General features: G+C 40.1%; 1 protein-coding gene across 1 annotated transcript in view; it reads left to right on the forward strand.

Moving 5' to 3' along the window:
• Window positions 1-16,476, forward strand: part of CPAMD8 (C3 and PZP-like, alpha-2-macroglobulin domain containing 8) — a 55,112-nt gene that overhangs the window by 303 nt on the left and 38,333 nt on the right. The window contains exons 2-17 of the mRNA XM_010284537.1: window positions 2,044-2,195; window positions 3,463-3,485; window positions 5,981-6,146; window positions 6,331-6,383; window positions 6,864-6,881; window positions 7,853-7,907; window positions 8,042-8,155; window positions 8,976-9,060; window positions 9,368-9,476; window positions 9,975-10,202; window positions 10,371-10,541; window positions 10,920-11,048; window positions 13,333-13,522; window positions 14,814-14,986; window positions 15,087-15,236; window positions 15,350-15,511. Coding sequence (XP_010282839.1) covers window positions 2,044-2,195; window positions 3,463-3,485; window positions 5,981-6,146; window positions 6,331-6,383; window positions 6,864-6,881; window positions 7,853-7,907; window positions 8,042-8,155; window positions 8,976-9,060; window positions 9,368-9,476; window positions 9,975-10,202; window positions 10,371-10,541; window positions 10,920-11,048; window positions 13,333-13,522; window positions 14,814-14,986; window positions 15,087-15,236; window positions 15,350-15,511 — 1,978 coding nt within the window. The remainder of the gene's footprint in view (window positions 1-2,043; window positions 2,196-3,462; window positions 3,486-5,980; window positions 6,147-6,330; window positions 6,384-6,863; window positions 6,882-7,852; window positions 7,908-8,041; window positions 8,156-8,975; window positions 9,061-9,367; window positions 9,477-9,974; window positions 10,203-10,370; window positions 10,542-10,919; window positions 11,049-13,332; window positions 13,523-14,813; window positions 14,987-15,086; window positions 15,237-15,349; window positions 15,512-16,476) is intronic.

Here is a 16,476-nt window from a genome sequence, read left to right on the forward strand (position 1 = left end):
GCCGAGCAGCACGTTTGTACTCGCCGGTGCAAAAGTGCATAGCACAGGGAAAGGGGGGCGGGGGGGGAAGCCTCCTTAGAAATACCTGCCTCTAGCTCCTCCAGCGAGTGGCTGGCGGGGAGCTTTTATCTGCAAACAATTATTTAAGGAATCCAGGGTGTTGCGCAGGGGCTGCTGTTGTGTTTGGGATGGTTGAAGGTAATGTTGGTTGCTCCCGAAGAGCATGTGAAGCATTCTTGTGGGGAAAATCATCCGGGGAGAAACATTTCACTGCGGGGAAAGTTCTCCGGCTTTTAGAAATTGAATCCACAGCTCGTTCCAGTGTGTTTAGGTTAACTTTGATTAAAGTTTGCTTTGTTCTTTATCCCTAGCTGCTTATAGCCCGTCAGCATCATGAATAGCTGCATTAACTGAGTGCCATGGAGAACTTATTTTCACTTGCTTACTAGAAAATATTTCACATCCTGCCAAGTTTTGGTGTAACCTGACAGAGCTGTTAGTCAAATGTGTTTAAAGGATCTGTCCAGTCAGTGTCAAGTTAACTGTTTAGTTGCCAGGTTAAATATTTAATATTCAGATGCCACTTCTTAGGTGATTTAAATAGCCGTATCAACAGACTGATACTTCAGAAAGAGTTGCGGCAATTTAGAACAATGTGAATACATGTGCTTCACATATGGCACTGTAGCGCTGTGCTTATGTGACAGTTTGAATCTAATCATTTCATACTGGATGCAGATGGTACTCTTTCTCCCTCTGCAACTAGATCAGCTATGTCTTTCTTACCAAGAATTTGCAGGCTAAGTAGTAACTTTTTATTGTTATTTATTAATGTTCGGGTGACTTCTCAAACCTGGCAACCATAAGGTTTTGAATCTGTAAGTACCCCATGCAATTTAACTGAAATGCTACAGAGATCTGAACTTCCTTTGGGGGTAGTGGGATCTCCATGGCAATGAGGCCTGCTGAGAGAGAAACATGGGGTTGGAATTTGATAAAAGATGACTTGGGGGCTGTAAAACACCATCTTCCTTATCCCAAAGTGATAATTAATCATGAACTAAAGCAACCTGGCTCATAGAACTGTAAAAAGGCATGGGCTGAGAAATTGGGCTTAAAGAGTCATATGAGGAATTGCCTCATTTTAAAAAATGCTTTTGGGTAGGAAAAAAAACCCAGAAAGGTGTGTCATGAAGAGAATATAAATGTGTTGCTTACAGCCCAACGCATCAAAGAACTCAGAGTCTGTAATGCTTTTAGTTGACAAGTTCATGGCGTGGTGCCATTCAGCACAGAGGAATAGTACAGATTCCATTCAGAAACACAAGGATTGTAGTATATATGGGAGGTCTTCGAGGGTGGCTTTAAACTGTGTGTGTGCCTGCTAAGATAATTCCTTTTTGCCGGGGTTTTTAAACTTGCAGGATATAATTCTTTGAACAAAAAAGTGGTAGCAGAACTGAGAATTTGAGCCCAGTCTTGTAACAGTAGTTTCTGGGCTGCTTCTATATAAATTGGAAGTTCAGACCCGTCACATGTGTGTGAGTGACATTTAGAAAGTGCTGAGTATCAGCACTGAGTGTCACTGCTTTTTCTGTGTATCAAGTTGAACTATGGGAGCCATGAAGAATGATTGAGGCAAAAATGTTAGAAGTATCTAAACTGTTTCAAAACAAAGCATTATCTACAAAACTCTACTGGAGGTTCAGGTACCTCCTTATTCTTTCATGAACTTCAGGTTTTTTATGATTAGTTAGTTGTATATTTAGTTTATAGATAATATATAAATATATCTATGTTATATATGCAGTAAACATCAATATTACTGTCTGTCTTTAAATACTAAGGATTTGTAAGATGGTTAGGCTTGGTTTATTTCTGTGTGCATTCTGTGTTTATTTTATGCATATTAGATATAGGCCTAGACTGCTAGATGTTAGGGCAGCCTGTTCTTTTCCTTTTGTTATACATAAAGCGTCTTACAAATAAAGATCACAGTCTTGTTGCTGTTCTTGACCATCCACTTCCAATTTTGCTCCTCAGGGGCTATTTGATTGCAGCACCTTCTGTTTTCCGATCTGGTGTTGAGGAAGCTATCAGCGTAACCATCTTTAACTCTGTCAAGGAGACAACAGTCCAGATTCAGTTAGTAGTCAAAGGAGAAACTGTGTCACGAGGCCATGGAACAGTTCTGGGTAAGTTCCTGTAAGTCTGAACTTGAAAACTAGTTTATAAGTTGTGGTGCTGTGAGAACACATCAATATCTCCAGGACAATTGCTTTAGGTGATAATGGAACTGGAACCAAACTAATAGTTAATTCATTGACTACTGCTAAATGTTCTCAGTTGATTGTGCTAATGTGGTTTTGATGTATGTGATCTCAAACATCCAAGGCCAATAATTTTGGAACACCAAGACATACAGAGACCCTAGATAATTGATATTCAGGAGCTTTATAGTGAATATCTTTCCTTTTGAAACCGGAATGTTTGACACTGGGAAGCTGTATAAGGAACAAGATAAGTTGACTTTAAAGAAAAATATAAGATCTATGTCATCATAATTTTCTATCCTTATTTTAAAATGAGTGCTGGAAATGCAATGTCCCCATCTTCAGGCCTGAATATTGCTGAGAGAGGTGGTAATATTTGTGCAGTTGGGTAAGTCTTTAAAATCCAAGAGAGATACCCCTCTGTCCTGTGTATGAAGACAAAAAGTATTTTGATTATGTCCAGCTTAATACTGAATGAATTTACATTAGTGAAAATGAATCCCAGTAGCGCCGTTCTACCACTGCTAGTAGTGGTGTAAGCTGTAATGTAAACAAGGCTCAGGCAATCATGTTCTTTAACCATCATGTTTTAACCGTTCTGTGTGTAAAAACTGAGAGTTATATAAAAGCCATTTCCTTTCTTGGAACAGATTGTCTCTGGTTTTATCCTCCCCTTGTCATCTTTGAAATTGGCTGACAATTGCTAAGTAATTCAAAGGGAGTGATGCTTACACATGTGGACAACATATGCTAAAGAGAAATCTTAGGTATGGCTGTATCCAGCAATCAAAATAGATTCTATGAGTGTTTGTTTTGAGAATTATTCAAGTCCAAAAGAGGCCAGGTCCTTTTTACAGCAAAATACTTCTGTAAGCATGGTATGCCCTGTGCTGAAATCTCAGCATTGGTGGTACTCTCTAACCATAGAGCACTTTGCAGTTTACCTTCGGCAAAAATTGTAAATAAACGTGGACCAAGTTTATTTTGGAGAACTGCACTGGGTCTGACTTGCTCACCCTGCAGATTGTTTTACACAATGCAGGAAAATTACTTCAGGTGAAATTGTAATGAAGGGGTATTGCAGTTAGCAGCTCTATGACATGGGGTCTCCTTTCACTCAACTGCAGATGTCTAAAATGTTAGTACCTTAGCTTGAGAAGAATAACTCTCTCTCTCTCTCTCATTTTAGATAAAGGAACAATTAAGCTGAAGGTGAGTGTCAATTATTTTAAGATGTTTTTGGTGAAAACATGAGGGACTTGCCTTCTACCACATCAGGCATAGCTCTCTGAGCAGCTGCAGCACAAATACAGGTCACATTCTGATGCACACACTAAGGTGGAAGCAACCTTTGCAAGAGTAAGAATTCAGAGTGAAAAGAACAAGGCTTAATCCATCACAGCTCATCTGTCAGGCCCTTACACCACTGAAGAAAATCAGTGGCTGGATCTGTGGCTTATTCCTCAACATAAAGTTCTATGTTGTGATTATTTGATAAGAACGGTAGTACATAATGCTATGTAAGTGACGTGGAGCGTTGGACAGACTACAGAAATCCATAGAAATGGCAGATTATTGAACATTGTCTCTCTGCTAGTTATTCTGGTACTACTGTGTTATTTTAAAAACATAAACTTTCGCCAGTTTTGTCTACATTTTAGCCTTTGACATTAGCAGTGTTTTTGCCATGAGCATTGTCCATAAAATGAAGCTTACCCATACGAAAGAGATGGAGGGAATGAGAACATTTTATTTCCAAAGAGGGTTTGTAATGGAGTGAAATGATGATGAATTTAAATGCAATTCTGCAAGAGAGAAGAGTGGCCAGTAGCCATTAAAAAAAAATTACATGTGCTTACCTTAGTAAATCACACTTTTTACAGCAATATCTGGCTTTATTTGAATCCCTAGGATATTGGAAATCTGGTGTGCAGTGAGAGGTAGTCATTCTTAGAGCAGAAAGACATCCTGTGAAAGATCGATTTCTCCTGCTTTGCACCTTGTGTGAGTTATCCTTCCTCATGCCAAGGAGTGAGCTAAATGCTACCAGTTCAGAGTTCACTGTTCATTGAAAGAAGTAATTTAGTTTATGCTGTATGTAGGGCTAAGTTATACCATACAGAGAAAAGTTAAGCCATTTTCATGGTTTCTGTGAGATAATTTGGCTGTGCTTCCATGCTAGTATAGGACTTTTGTCCCCATCTTTCTTCCTAGATCTTTCAAAAGAGGGATGTAAGTTGAAAGCAATGAGTTTTCAGTCTTGTTGTTGATTAAGCACCATCAAAATGTTTAGAACTGGAAGAGGTATGTTATGTATTATGTCTGGTGATTTGTGGTGGAAGTTTATTACTTCAAATGTAGGCAAAATGGATCTGAACTGAAAAACAAGTCTTGAAAGTGTTGGACCTCTTAATTTAGTCAGGACTTGCTTTGGAGTTGTCACCTCTGATGGGAGGTGAAGGGGGTGGGTGGAACAAATCATATAAATATTAAATTGTGATGTGCTTCTGGAATAGCAGTAGCTAGTACCACGCAGAGCTGATACTAGGCTCTGGAAAGTATGCTAGACTAGTCACTGTGGCATATGACCCTGGGAAAAAAACCCTCCATATTGCATTGCTAGCTCTTGACTGAAGCCAGTCATACCTGTATGAGTCTTTTCTATGCAGTGCTGTAAGAAAATCGGTCTGTTTTATTTGCAGCGGATCCAGGTATTTGGGAACAGTTCTATTGTACTACTGTAGCACAGCATAGATACCTTCAGTGCACCTACTGCATCAGCTACATTATCATTGGCCTATAAGTAAATTAAAGCGTTTGATTTACAGAAGTCTAACTAGCTTGGTGATGGTCTGTCATGACTGGTTGGATCTCCTCTGCCTTGGTGGCATACCCCAGAGCTTTCTTTGCCTTCTCTGTAATTATTATATGGCTGATGTTGATACTGCTCTGTCTTGCTGGTTAAACTGGGAATTAGGTTCTAGAAAGGGTTTGGATACTTCCCCACCCTTTACTGTGCTAATATACAAATACCTAAGTATCTATTCCTTTAGTTTCAGGAAGGTATAATATAGACCTATGTAATAGGAAACAGCAGCAGTTATACCAAATGCTATAGAATTCTTTATCCAAAGGCTGTAACTCACTGTTGAATAAGATCTGCAGTGTTTTTGCTGATTTTGGTTTTACTTATTTTTTTCACTCTAAAATTGTGACCTATTATCATAATATTTCTGTATTATCAGATTTTTTTACATTGTAATCTTTAACGTCATTTTAAAAGTCTTTTATTTCTCTGAGCAACTGGTTTAAAATGTGCAGGCATACATGTTTTGTTTTGAGTTTTTTGTGGTGGGGTGTTTGGTTTTTTCCCCTCTGTCGGTAGAGCTGTGTCTTCCACAGCGTGGTTGATTTCCCCATGTAACGCACCTTCTTTAGTGGAAGCTGCACATGTAGATCAAGTATCACTTTGCTTGAGTGATGAAGAAAGAGAATTTCCTGCCATATTTTTAGCATGACTTTGCCTCTTTTGAAGTTTATACATTGTAAAAGATCTAGCATGTTCTTAATTTTCTTTTTATTACTAACACATAGTTACACTGAGATGCAGCAGGTGGCTGCTCTTTGCTCACTTCAGTGTCAATTATATTCCCCAGAAAGCTCAAAGGCTTTTCTGTCTCTTCCTCACCTCCTGGTCTGTTTTCTAGGTGCCTTCAGGACTTCGTGGACAAGCACATCTAAAAGTCTGGGGCAACCGGCATTTAGCAGAGGAAGGCTACATTTTTCACAACTATACCACAGTAACCATTGATAGCAAAGGATCATCAGTGTTCATCCAGACTGATAAACCTGTCTATAAACCCAAGCAGAAAGGTAAAGTGACCTTGGAGAACTTTCCAATGCGAGGGCTGCTTTCAAGCATGTCCTGGTTTCAGCCAGGATAGAGTTGGTTTTTTTCACAGAGGCAAAACTTTTTTTCAAGAGTAGATTTTAGGATGAGATACTCTATTCAGTGTCTGCTGTGATGACTAATGAATTTCTTCTTTTCCTTTTTTAGTGTTGATAAACCTCTTTATGGTGACTTCTGACTTGAGACCAGTCAATGACAGGGTAAAGAAAACTGTTTTCTTTCACACTGTAAAATATGGTGGAATACTTGGCAACCTGTATTTTATTCTAATGTACATTTATGCAGAAATAAATTTGGCGTTTTGAACCTATTTAGGCATATTTTGTGATTGCCTGTTGTTATTTACAATTAATTTTTTTTTCATTTGGCCACATTACTGTTGAAGGAGAAGACACACTTTTGCAGTGCTAGCAAATAGAATGTAACTATGCCAAAGCAGTAGAAGAATTTTTCAGTCTTGCATTCTATTTAGGTAATGCACAGATATGCAAAGTATTACTTTCCAGTTAGATGTGTGAATGAAATGTATGTTTCTCAGGCTACTGTTACCAAAGAGATGTTTAAACTTCGTCACTTTGTGCATCATACCTCGCTTTTGTTGACTCAGCAGTTCATCAGAAGCAGCAAAAAAAGTAGATTTGTTTCATAAAGCCTTTTATTCTTTTTTTTTTTTCTTTCAGATTGAAGCTTATGTGGTGGTGAGTATCTGTCTGTGAATCATAGCATGTATCCTTGTAGAGGCACGAGATACTTGTAGCCTTAAGAGGAACAAGTCACACGTCTGTACCTTTTCAAGTCCATTATGGCCATTCCCAACTATAACCTATGCAATTATCTCTGTCCCTGTGTCTTTAACTGATCTTTATGTCTTGCTTTTTTGTTATCACCAACAAATATACTTGTTTTCTACTTCAGTTTCAGAAATCCATTCCCATTTTTCAGCCTGAGAAGAATTGGCTAGATTCACTGGGGTTTATAAATGTAACAGTCCCACTCAATTTCTCCCTTCTTTTCAATGCAGACACACTCCTATCCTTCATCTGGCTGGGCTGATATAGCAGGGCCAATCTCATCTCTGCACCCAAACATTATGATAGTGGACAATAGAAATTCATGGCAAGGAAAGGGTGCTCCTGTCTTCTTCCTTATGAGGTGAATGAGAGGTTCCTTCTGTGTCTAGTCTTTTTTCTTTTTTTTTTTAAACCATGTGTTTTCTTTAGCTGTCAGCAAGCAGAATTCACTCTCTTCTCTTGTTTGCATTCAGTCACAGATTTAATGCTGACAAAACCAGCAGAATTAATTTCACCTGACTAAATATTGTCTTGCTAGTTGTACAGTTCCCTTTATGAATAGAAAGAAAGCGTCTTCAGAGGCCAGTTCATCCCATTCAAAATAGATATCTTAAGATAGGTGGAGGATTTGCCACTTGGCAGTGCTTACTTGTGTGCATTGGTTATAGAAGCAGTGTCCTTAAATGAGTACTGAATTTTAGAAAGCAAATACCCCTGGTAAAGTATCTTCAGAAAGCTTTTGACAGATGTTAGTTACATTGGAGCTGTTAGTGAAGTCTATGTATTACAAAATGAAGTTCTGTGTTGCAAACTGAGTTAAATGTATTAGTGATATTCATTTTCACCGTGATGTTTCTCGTTCCTAAACCACTATGCAGGATCCTCGGGGGTCTCGTATGATAGAGTGGAGCAATTTGAAGCCGTTTTGTTGTGGTAAGTTTCAGATTATTTTTTCTCAATATATTGTTCTTTGTCTTTGCTTCTGCTTATACTGAGTTGTGTTCAATAAGCCTTGACAAGGGCTGATGAGTGACACAGAGCTCACAGTATGTTGTTTCCTTTTTCAGGTATTGTAAATATGACCTTTCCTTTGTCTGATCAGCCAGTGTTTGGTGAATGGCTCATCTTTGCTGAAATGCAGGGGCACACATACAACAAATCGTTTGAAGTTCAGAAATATGGTGAGTTGTGCCCAAATCAACTTTGACTATAACCCAAGTGCATTTGGAAGAAAAAAATATTATGAAATGTTTCTGCTTGAGATGAAACACCTCAGAAATAATGCATCTAAAAGCATGAGGAAAAATTCTTTAGAGGCTATGTACTTCAGGGATATAGACACTTGTAACTTAATGAAGGCCTTTGTTCCTGTCCTTCACACTTCATAAAGAACCTGAAATGGAGTGTCATATTGCATGACCTAGTTATGTAACAAAGATTTAATTTTGCTTTGGAAAGCTCATAAATGTGCATTCAGTCTGTCAGTGCTTTCCTTCCTTCCCAGAGCCCTTCTTGGAATTCTGAATTCTTTTCTTTGCTAGCCTTCGTTTCAGTCTCAAAGCCCCTCTGTTTGATGAAAGGTGGGCATCATTACACCCAGCACACCATCTATGACATCTGACCTGATCACGCAAACATTTATAGACACTGACAACTGCTAATATCTCAGCTCTATTCCCGACACACTGTGGAGGAGTCAGTAGTGACTTGTCCTCTTTACCATGTATGTAGGAGAGAAAACTTGGGCTCAAATCCTGGAACACAGATCCCTCTGAAAAGAAGTAGAAGTCTAAGAGTGTTTTGCTAAGGTCATCTTTCCAAGATGGTCTTGGCTTGCTACTTTTGTTGAGTCACTCTCTGCTGAGTGCTGTCCTGTCTGTTAGCTACGCTGCCCTCATCCAACCATAAGCAGTGATCTTCTCAGAGCTGTGTATTGTTTTGCTGTAATCTGGACAATAAGATCTCCTTGAAAAGATTCTGTTGTATTTCTTTTCATTGTAGTATTACCGAAGTTTGAGTTGCTGATTGACCCCCCTCCCTACATTCGTGACCTTTCACTGTGTGAAAAAGGAACTGTCCATGCCAGGTAGGAACATGTCCCAAATAAATTTCCAATACTATGGATCATAGTACAGTCACAGGATGGTGCAGTGACTGGAGCTTGGATCTCATCTGCTGCAGACTTTTCAGATGATTTCTGGTCATCATCAGAAACTTCCTATGTAAAAGCCTTCATAAAAACATCTTAACAATAACAAGCTGGAAAATCTGTGATTGCCCCCCCACCCCCCACCCGCTTTTTCTAGATGTGCAGGTCCCATGGTACTATTCTTGATATAATCAGGGAAACAGAAAACAGCTGGAAGTTATTCATGATCTTCTTTCCATTTCAGATATACATTTGGAAAACCAGTGACAGGAAAGTTAGTTGTCAATATGACTATAAATGGCGTAGGGTACTACAGGCATGAAGTAGGACACCCGATCCTCAAGACCACCCAGGTGAGTCAGCCACAATGAAATACCTGATCTGTACTGTTTGACATTAATACCACAGGTCTATTTTACGTTACTGATGTGAGATCAGAAAATAAATGGATAAATGTAATAATTGGGTCCGCCATAATAAAAAGAAAATAAATGGATAAATGTAATAATTGGGTCCGCCATAATAAAATATTACAGATTTTTACATCTTTTGTATGTTTATGATTTGGGGGAGATGAGAATTTGTTGGCATAGTATTAATCTGCTTTTAGAACATATGGGGTTGAGGGAGAACATGAGAATGAAGGACTGTGACACAGCTAGTCCACCCTATGGGTGAGGAAGGAAAATTTCTTTCCTCCTTCCTTCACCTACTCCCCAGTTAATTCCCTCCACTCCACATCCTTTAAAAATACTGCTACAAACTCCTATCAAGTGTCTGTGCTTTAGGTTTGGCTTCTAGACCCTTTTTGAATGCAAACTTATGTTTCCATTCCCCAACACACTTCCTAGATTGATGGCTCTGCTGTTTTCGATGTGTGTGTGAAAGACATGATGCCAGCTGATGTTCCAGAACACTTTCGAGGCACAGTCAATATCTGGGCCACGGTGATCAGCTCTGATGGGAGCAAGCAGGTTACATTTGACGATTCAACACCTGTTCAGAAACAGCTGATTGATATCAAGTACTCCAAGGATACCAGAAAACAGTTCAAACCTGGATTGCCTTACAAAGGAAAGGTAAGATTAAATGTAGAGACACTGGCATGTGGCTGATGCAAGGTTATACTGACTTGATCCCAGGATGTTACACCATGTTCTGGTGTGGTTTCCCCACCTGCTGTTTCTGTCATTGACTGGAATTGCCTATAGTGTAAAACCTGTTGTTCTATAAATGAAACTGTGTAGGTTGAAGTCACTTACCCTGATGGAAGTCCAGCTGACAGAGTCACTATTCGAATTAAAGCTGAGCTCACACCAAAGGACAACGTTTATACAAGTGAACTGGTATCAAGAAATGGCCTGGTAGAGTTTGAAATCCCTTCCATCCCTACAGCTGCCCAATATGTCTGGCTGGAGGTGGGTGAAAGCTCTTTATAGGATTAGCGGGCTTTAATGTAACTAATCTTGTCAAACCTGCACTTCATAAATCAGTGCTACAAACAGGAAATCAGTGCCTTTTAGCTTCAACTTCTTGATTTAAATGCAGCAAACACTTGCTTTGTTTCTTCCTGCCAATAGAACTGATGTTGATAACCATCATGATAAGGTGCTTCTCCAAATGCAGCTTAATGTAGTAGTAAGGGTCCAATATTTGGAGAATACCGTTGCTATGTAAAGATGACAAGAGATGAACAGCTGGATAGCGTAAAATGGGAGATGGGGATACAGTGGAAGCAGCGCATACAAATCGGGCTTTCTATGCATGCATAACATTCAAATGTAACTTTTGTTAAGACCAAAGTGACAGCGATTGATGGGAAACCATCTGGAGATCAATATCTGCCAAACTACTTGTCCATCAGTAGCTGGTACTCGCCCAGCAAGTGTCACATCCAGCTCCAGGCACCAAATAAACCTTTCCAGGTATGTTGGCTTCATATTTCATCGTGGCAACAACTGCATTTCTTGGCTTAAAGTACTTTGTTCTAACTAAATATTTCTAGCCATTTCTGTTTCTGAGATCCTGGGCTATTATTGTTTCCACTACAAAGGTTGAAGTAGCTGCACTTCAGCCACCAAATAATTGTTCAACGTGGACTGCACATGGTTTTAAGCAAAGTGCCTTTGATGCTTTGCGCAGCATTTCATTCTCCTTTGTGTTACGGAGACAGGGGAGGGAGGGTGGGTATAGGCAGCGACAGCATTTAAGTTTTTCATATTTGAGTGTGTGTTCTGTGCACCTCCAGTAACATTCACATACGAGTTGTGTAGTGAAAATGACATGCTTTAGTTCAAGTCAACAAATGCTGAAAGATTAGAAGGGATGTTAGTGGGAGTAGCTTAATTACTAAAGATCCAAACTAGGGCTATGTAGTCTCACTAGAATTTCCAGTTTAAATCTCAGCTGGGTCTGTTTCGTCTTCCAGTTATCATACTATGAACATAGTTATCTTCTTTTCTTGTGTAGTTTTTGTTGGAGTCTCTGAAAATGTAGTCAGTCCTTCCATATAAAAGTTGTCATGATCTCTTTCCTAAAGGAAAGATCTGATTTAACCATGGTTTCCGTTGCATATTGTTTTACTGAGAGTTGTTCAGGGTTTCTTTTCTACCTAAGAAGGTGCTCTGAGGGTCTGCCTATTGCTTTGTGGGAAAAAAAAAAAGTAGGTCTTGGCAATATACGCACTTAGATTTCTGTTATCAGCAGATCCGTCAGGTTGGTTTCAGACTCTTTGTATCCAAATAAGACCATTTTTTTATCATTGCATTTCATGGTAGTTTAATGGCTAATTAATCTTTTACAAGTTTCCTGAGGTATGGAAAGGGGATTATACACTGCTAATCTGAACACATTGTTCTTATTATAACCTGATTAGAACTAATTCTTCTGTGGGAAAGCTAGGAGTTGGATGACCAGCTGATGTGGGAACTGTTTCCCTGCTTTGCCAGCTCTTACTGGGTGTTCCAATTAGCTACATTCATTTTTTAATGAATTGTTTCATCATTTGCACTGGGGAATTCTTAATACTTCAAATATTTAATGTCACGAGGCATTTCTTGGACTCTGTGGCATTCTCACTGTATTTAGCCGTTAGCAACTCCTTGTATTCAAGCCCTTGCCTTTTTGGTTTGTACCATATGTACATTCTGGAAAGATAACAGTGTTAGTGCTGAAGAAAGAGGTTTTTCAAAAGACTTCATTGGGATTTAACATTTCTATTCAGCCTTAATGGTCTTAGTTGGGCATTGCTATGCTTTAAATAGCAGGAGGATCAGGAGTGGAAGTTGCTGAAGAAATCTGACTTAACGCAAGTGTTAGCTGCTCCTTATATCCCAGAAGCAAGAAGTTTGTGTTCCTAGGAAGGCCGGCTGCTCCACAGAAGGCTTATTACTCAGCCAGCCATGACCCAGTCCTAATCCTGTGACTGAGTCACCGATGTCTATTCTGTGGAGATTGGTGGTATTTGGGGGATTTTGTTTCCAGGGGATTCAGTACTTTGCAAGTACCTCTGGGTATAGGACTTCGGTGCACAAAAAGTGCAGGAAGTCAGTGTGCTGCTCTGAAGCCTATTGCAGGCATCAGATGAGTTTAACCAGAAAAAAGAAGCTCTCTTCTCCTTATTTGTGTGTTTGACAGCTCCTTGAGTGCCAGACTTGCAAATTAATATCAAGGTTTGTGTAATTTGAAAGCTTTTTCCCTCAGATCTATTCCCAGTAATTTCATGCCACATTGGTAATGTTTGAATTAGTATTTGTCATATGAAAGTAATCACCATGTGTAATCTCAATTAAACTGCAAAGACTCTCAAACACACATCTCTTCCCACCCCCAACCTATCTCTTTCTTTTTTGGGCTGGACTACTGAAGGGGTGTCTAAAATTCAACCAATTCTGACAGCTGCTCTGTGCCAAAAGGCTTAACTTTCAGGATTCCAGAGATTCCTTTATTGTTTTCATTAATGCATACAACCCCCCAGCCCATTCTCCTGGTAGATTTGCAGGGAATGAAGAGCTGAACACAGGCCCCTTTTTATTGTGAAGAAAGACCATGGAAACAGTGCTAATGTAGTGTACTTTTCAATGCATACATTTCTTAGGAGAGGGGTCACATCTCTTGTGGACTGAAACCCAAGTAGACTTCTGTGCTTTATAAATAAAAAGCATGCATTGTAACGGACCAGATCTTTCGCTTTTCTGTCTTTGGGTGCAGGTAGGAGAGGAGGCTTGGATTGCAGTGAAGTCCACATGTCCTTGCAACTTCACTCTACATTATGAAGTGGCATCGCGAGGCAACATTGTGCTTTCAGGACTGCAGTCCAGTAACATCACCCAACAGAGGAGCAAAAGAGCCACCTTTCCCTTTGAGAAGAACACTGATATCACACACTTCCCAGAAACAGGTAACTAGCATCATAAATGCAAGCTTGCCTCTGTTTTCAGGGAGAAACTACCTTTCTGCAAACCTAAGTATCCTCTTTTTTGGATTTGATGCTCCTTAAAGGGCATAGAATAATTTTGTGCAAGAAAAATAGGGATATCCATTGCACACACAGTCATATAGAAAAAAGATAAATTTCTCCAAGAGGGATCACTCTTGGAGACTTTTCTCTAGTTTTTCCGTAGTCTTTTGCTGTTAAGAAAACTCTAGTCTTTCTTAACATGCTTTGCTTGGGATCAGCTGAGTGGTAGGGAAGCGCATGATGGGGCTGAGGGAATTTACTAAGCTGGTTGAGCTTAAACTAGGAAGAGGACATTAGCGTGATCCATGCCATCAGTCCGTCTAAAGGAGAAGTTCATGCAGTTAGCACACGGAAGGGAAATGAAGCGTGGACTCCTAGTTTGTATGAGGAATAACAGAAAGGTACAAATCTGATGAATTCAGGGAACAGGGGGATAAAGAATGGTATGCTTGGGAAGATGCGTACAACAGCTGCCAAAGGCAAAATCTGTCTATCCTAGTAACATGTCTGCAATAGCAGCCGGTTCCAGATAGTTAGAGGAAAAGTAAAAGAAACTTCCCTAGATGTACCCACCCAGCCTCTGGTAATCAATGGTTTAAGAATTCGTAGTAACTTTCTGCACTGAAGGTTGGTTCTGAGCTGTTGTATTTACAGGTTGCCCAGAGACATTGTGGTTGCTCCATCATTGGAAGTGTTCAAGGTCAGGTTGGATGGGGCTTTGAGCAACCTGAGCCAGTGAAAGGTGTCCCCTCCCCACAGCAGGGGAGTTGGAACTAGGTGATCCTTAAAGGTCCTTCTAACCCAAACTATTCTATGATTCTATTTAACCGCTGCTAGTGAAACGATGCTCTATAAACTGCATAATCCTTTTTCAAACCCATTTATACTTTTTCTCGCATCAGTGTTTCTGCAGCAATAGAATAGCTATTTTTTTTTTTTATTTTAAATGGCTTAACAACTTAATTGTATATTCCTTGATTTTATGTCAGGAAAAACACTGGGTAGTCACTCTCTATCCACTTTCTCTATACTGCTCGTTATGTTATGGGTGCTAATTGCCTATCAGCTTACATAAGGAAAAGAAAGGAAGGGAAAAGATTCTGGGTTCAAGAAGAGTTTATGCAACAGGAACAAGGGAAGGATGCAAGTCCTGGGTGGAGAGTTCTGTGCCTCACAGCATTTGGATGTGGTTTTGATAAATAACACTGTCCTTTTTACAATCTATTTTTAGCACCGACCAGTATCCCTGCAGCAGAGGTTGAGGTCTGCATGACATTCCTCCGGTTCACAGTAGTTCACAACATGGCTCCCTTGGGCCGTCTGCTGGTGTATTACGTCAGGGAGAATGGAGAAGGGGTCACAGACAGCTTGCAGTTCTCTGTGAAGTCCTCCTTTGAAAATCAGGTACTGGCAATGCAGCTAGCGGAGAAGAAGGGGTGGTGTCTCGTTATTCTTTGTAGTTTTGTCTGAGTCAAGATAAAGGGATTTAATGTTAAATGCCTAGGTTGCAGTGGCGCTCTCAGCAAATGACACCAGACCTGGTGATGTTGTGAACATCAAGGTCAGAGCTGCAAAATCAAGCTGCGTCTGCATTGCCACTGTGGATAAGAGTGTCTACTTGCTGAAGACAGGTTTTCAGCTGACAGCCAGTCAGGTAAAAGGACACTTAAGGCACTGATGTCTTTTTCTTAATACTACTATCTGCACTTTACCTTTAGTAAATAGCCTTTATACCTAAGGACAGCCGTATCTCCCCTTTCCCTGCAGGTTTTTCAAGAGCTTGCAGAATATGATGTATCTGATGCTTTTGGAGCTCCGAAGGAAGAAGGGCACTTCTGGTGGCCAGGCATGTCCTCACGTAGACGCCGTAGATCATCTGTCTTTCCCTGGCACTGGGACATCACCAAGGATGCTCGCTTCGCGTTTACAGTAGGAAGAATCAGCCTCACTTCTCTGTGGAGCGTCTTGTTTACTTTCATGTTTGCAGGATAATATTCAGCTGCATAGGCGTTTTTTTTTTTTTTTTCACGTCAGGGCTGTTTCTTCAGGGTGTAGACTGAAAAGTAATTTCTGAGAACAGATTGTGCACTGTTCCAGCAAAGATGTTGGAGAAACGTGCTTTGATTTTGGCCAATCTTGATGAGAGGGGCAGATATCCTGTTGGGTGAGGGCATTCATGCTGATGCCCTGGAGGATCAGACAGGGGACCAGAAGGTTCCTCCAGGCACGGGTGAGCATGCAGATCTCTTCTGCAGTTACTTCGACAGGGAAGGAAGGTGCAACATGAGTCTTTTCTTATAGCCTTTTGCCTTTTAGACTATTCTTTGGAAATCCTTTAAACTTCTTTCCTGCCCCAGTTCTGCCAGCTTCTGTGGCCATCTGTGTGAAAGATCAGTAATGTTTTCTTTGTATCCTTGATCAGGTTACCCTGATACTCTGTCTCTTCATTCTTTGCCCTTCCGCCATGTTAGCTAAATTGTTCTATTGTTTTTCTTAAACCCCGTAGACTTCCACATGTTCTCCCAATGCCTCAATCTCTTAATCATAAACTCTAAATCCTCATTGCTATCCACTGCTGCAGGAGTCGCTGCTGCTTCTCTCCCTGCGATCTGTTGGGGTTTTTGTTCTGATACTTTTTTTCTTACTGAGAGGCGTAAGCTCTCAGGAAAAGGTACATACGTTAATAGCTGGTATGTATGCGTTGCTGTATACCTGATTTGTAATAATTGGATGAGTATATAGAGAGAACAAAGCTCATATTCCCTTTGGCGTCTGGGAACTGCTGTCTCTTATGAATAAGTGCATTTAGGGGACAGAGCTGGCAGACAGCTTTCTTATGAATTCTGTATTTTTACTGTGAAGCTGTGTGGACAGTTTCCATTTTGCTTGGCATT

Source organism: Phaethon lepturus, unplaced genomic scaffold (genome assembly GCF_000687285.1).
Source record: "Phaethon lepturus isolate BGI_N335 unplaced genomic scaffold, ASM68728v1 scaffold17673, whole genome shotgun sequence".
Classification (NCBI taxonomy): domain Eukaryota; kingdom Metazoa; phylum Chordata; class Aves; order Phaethontiformes; family Phaethontidae; genus Phaethon; species Phaethon lepturus.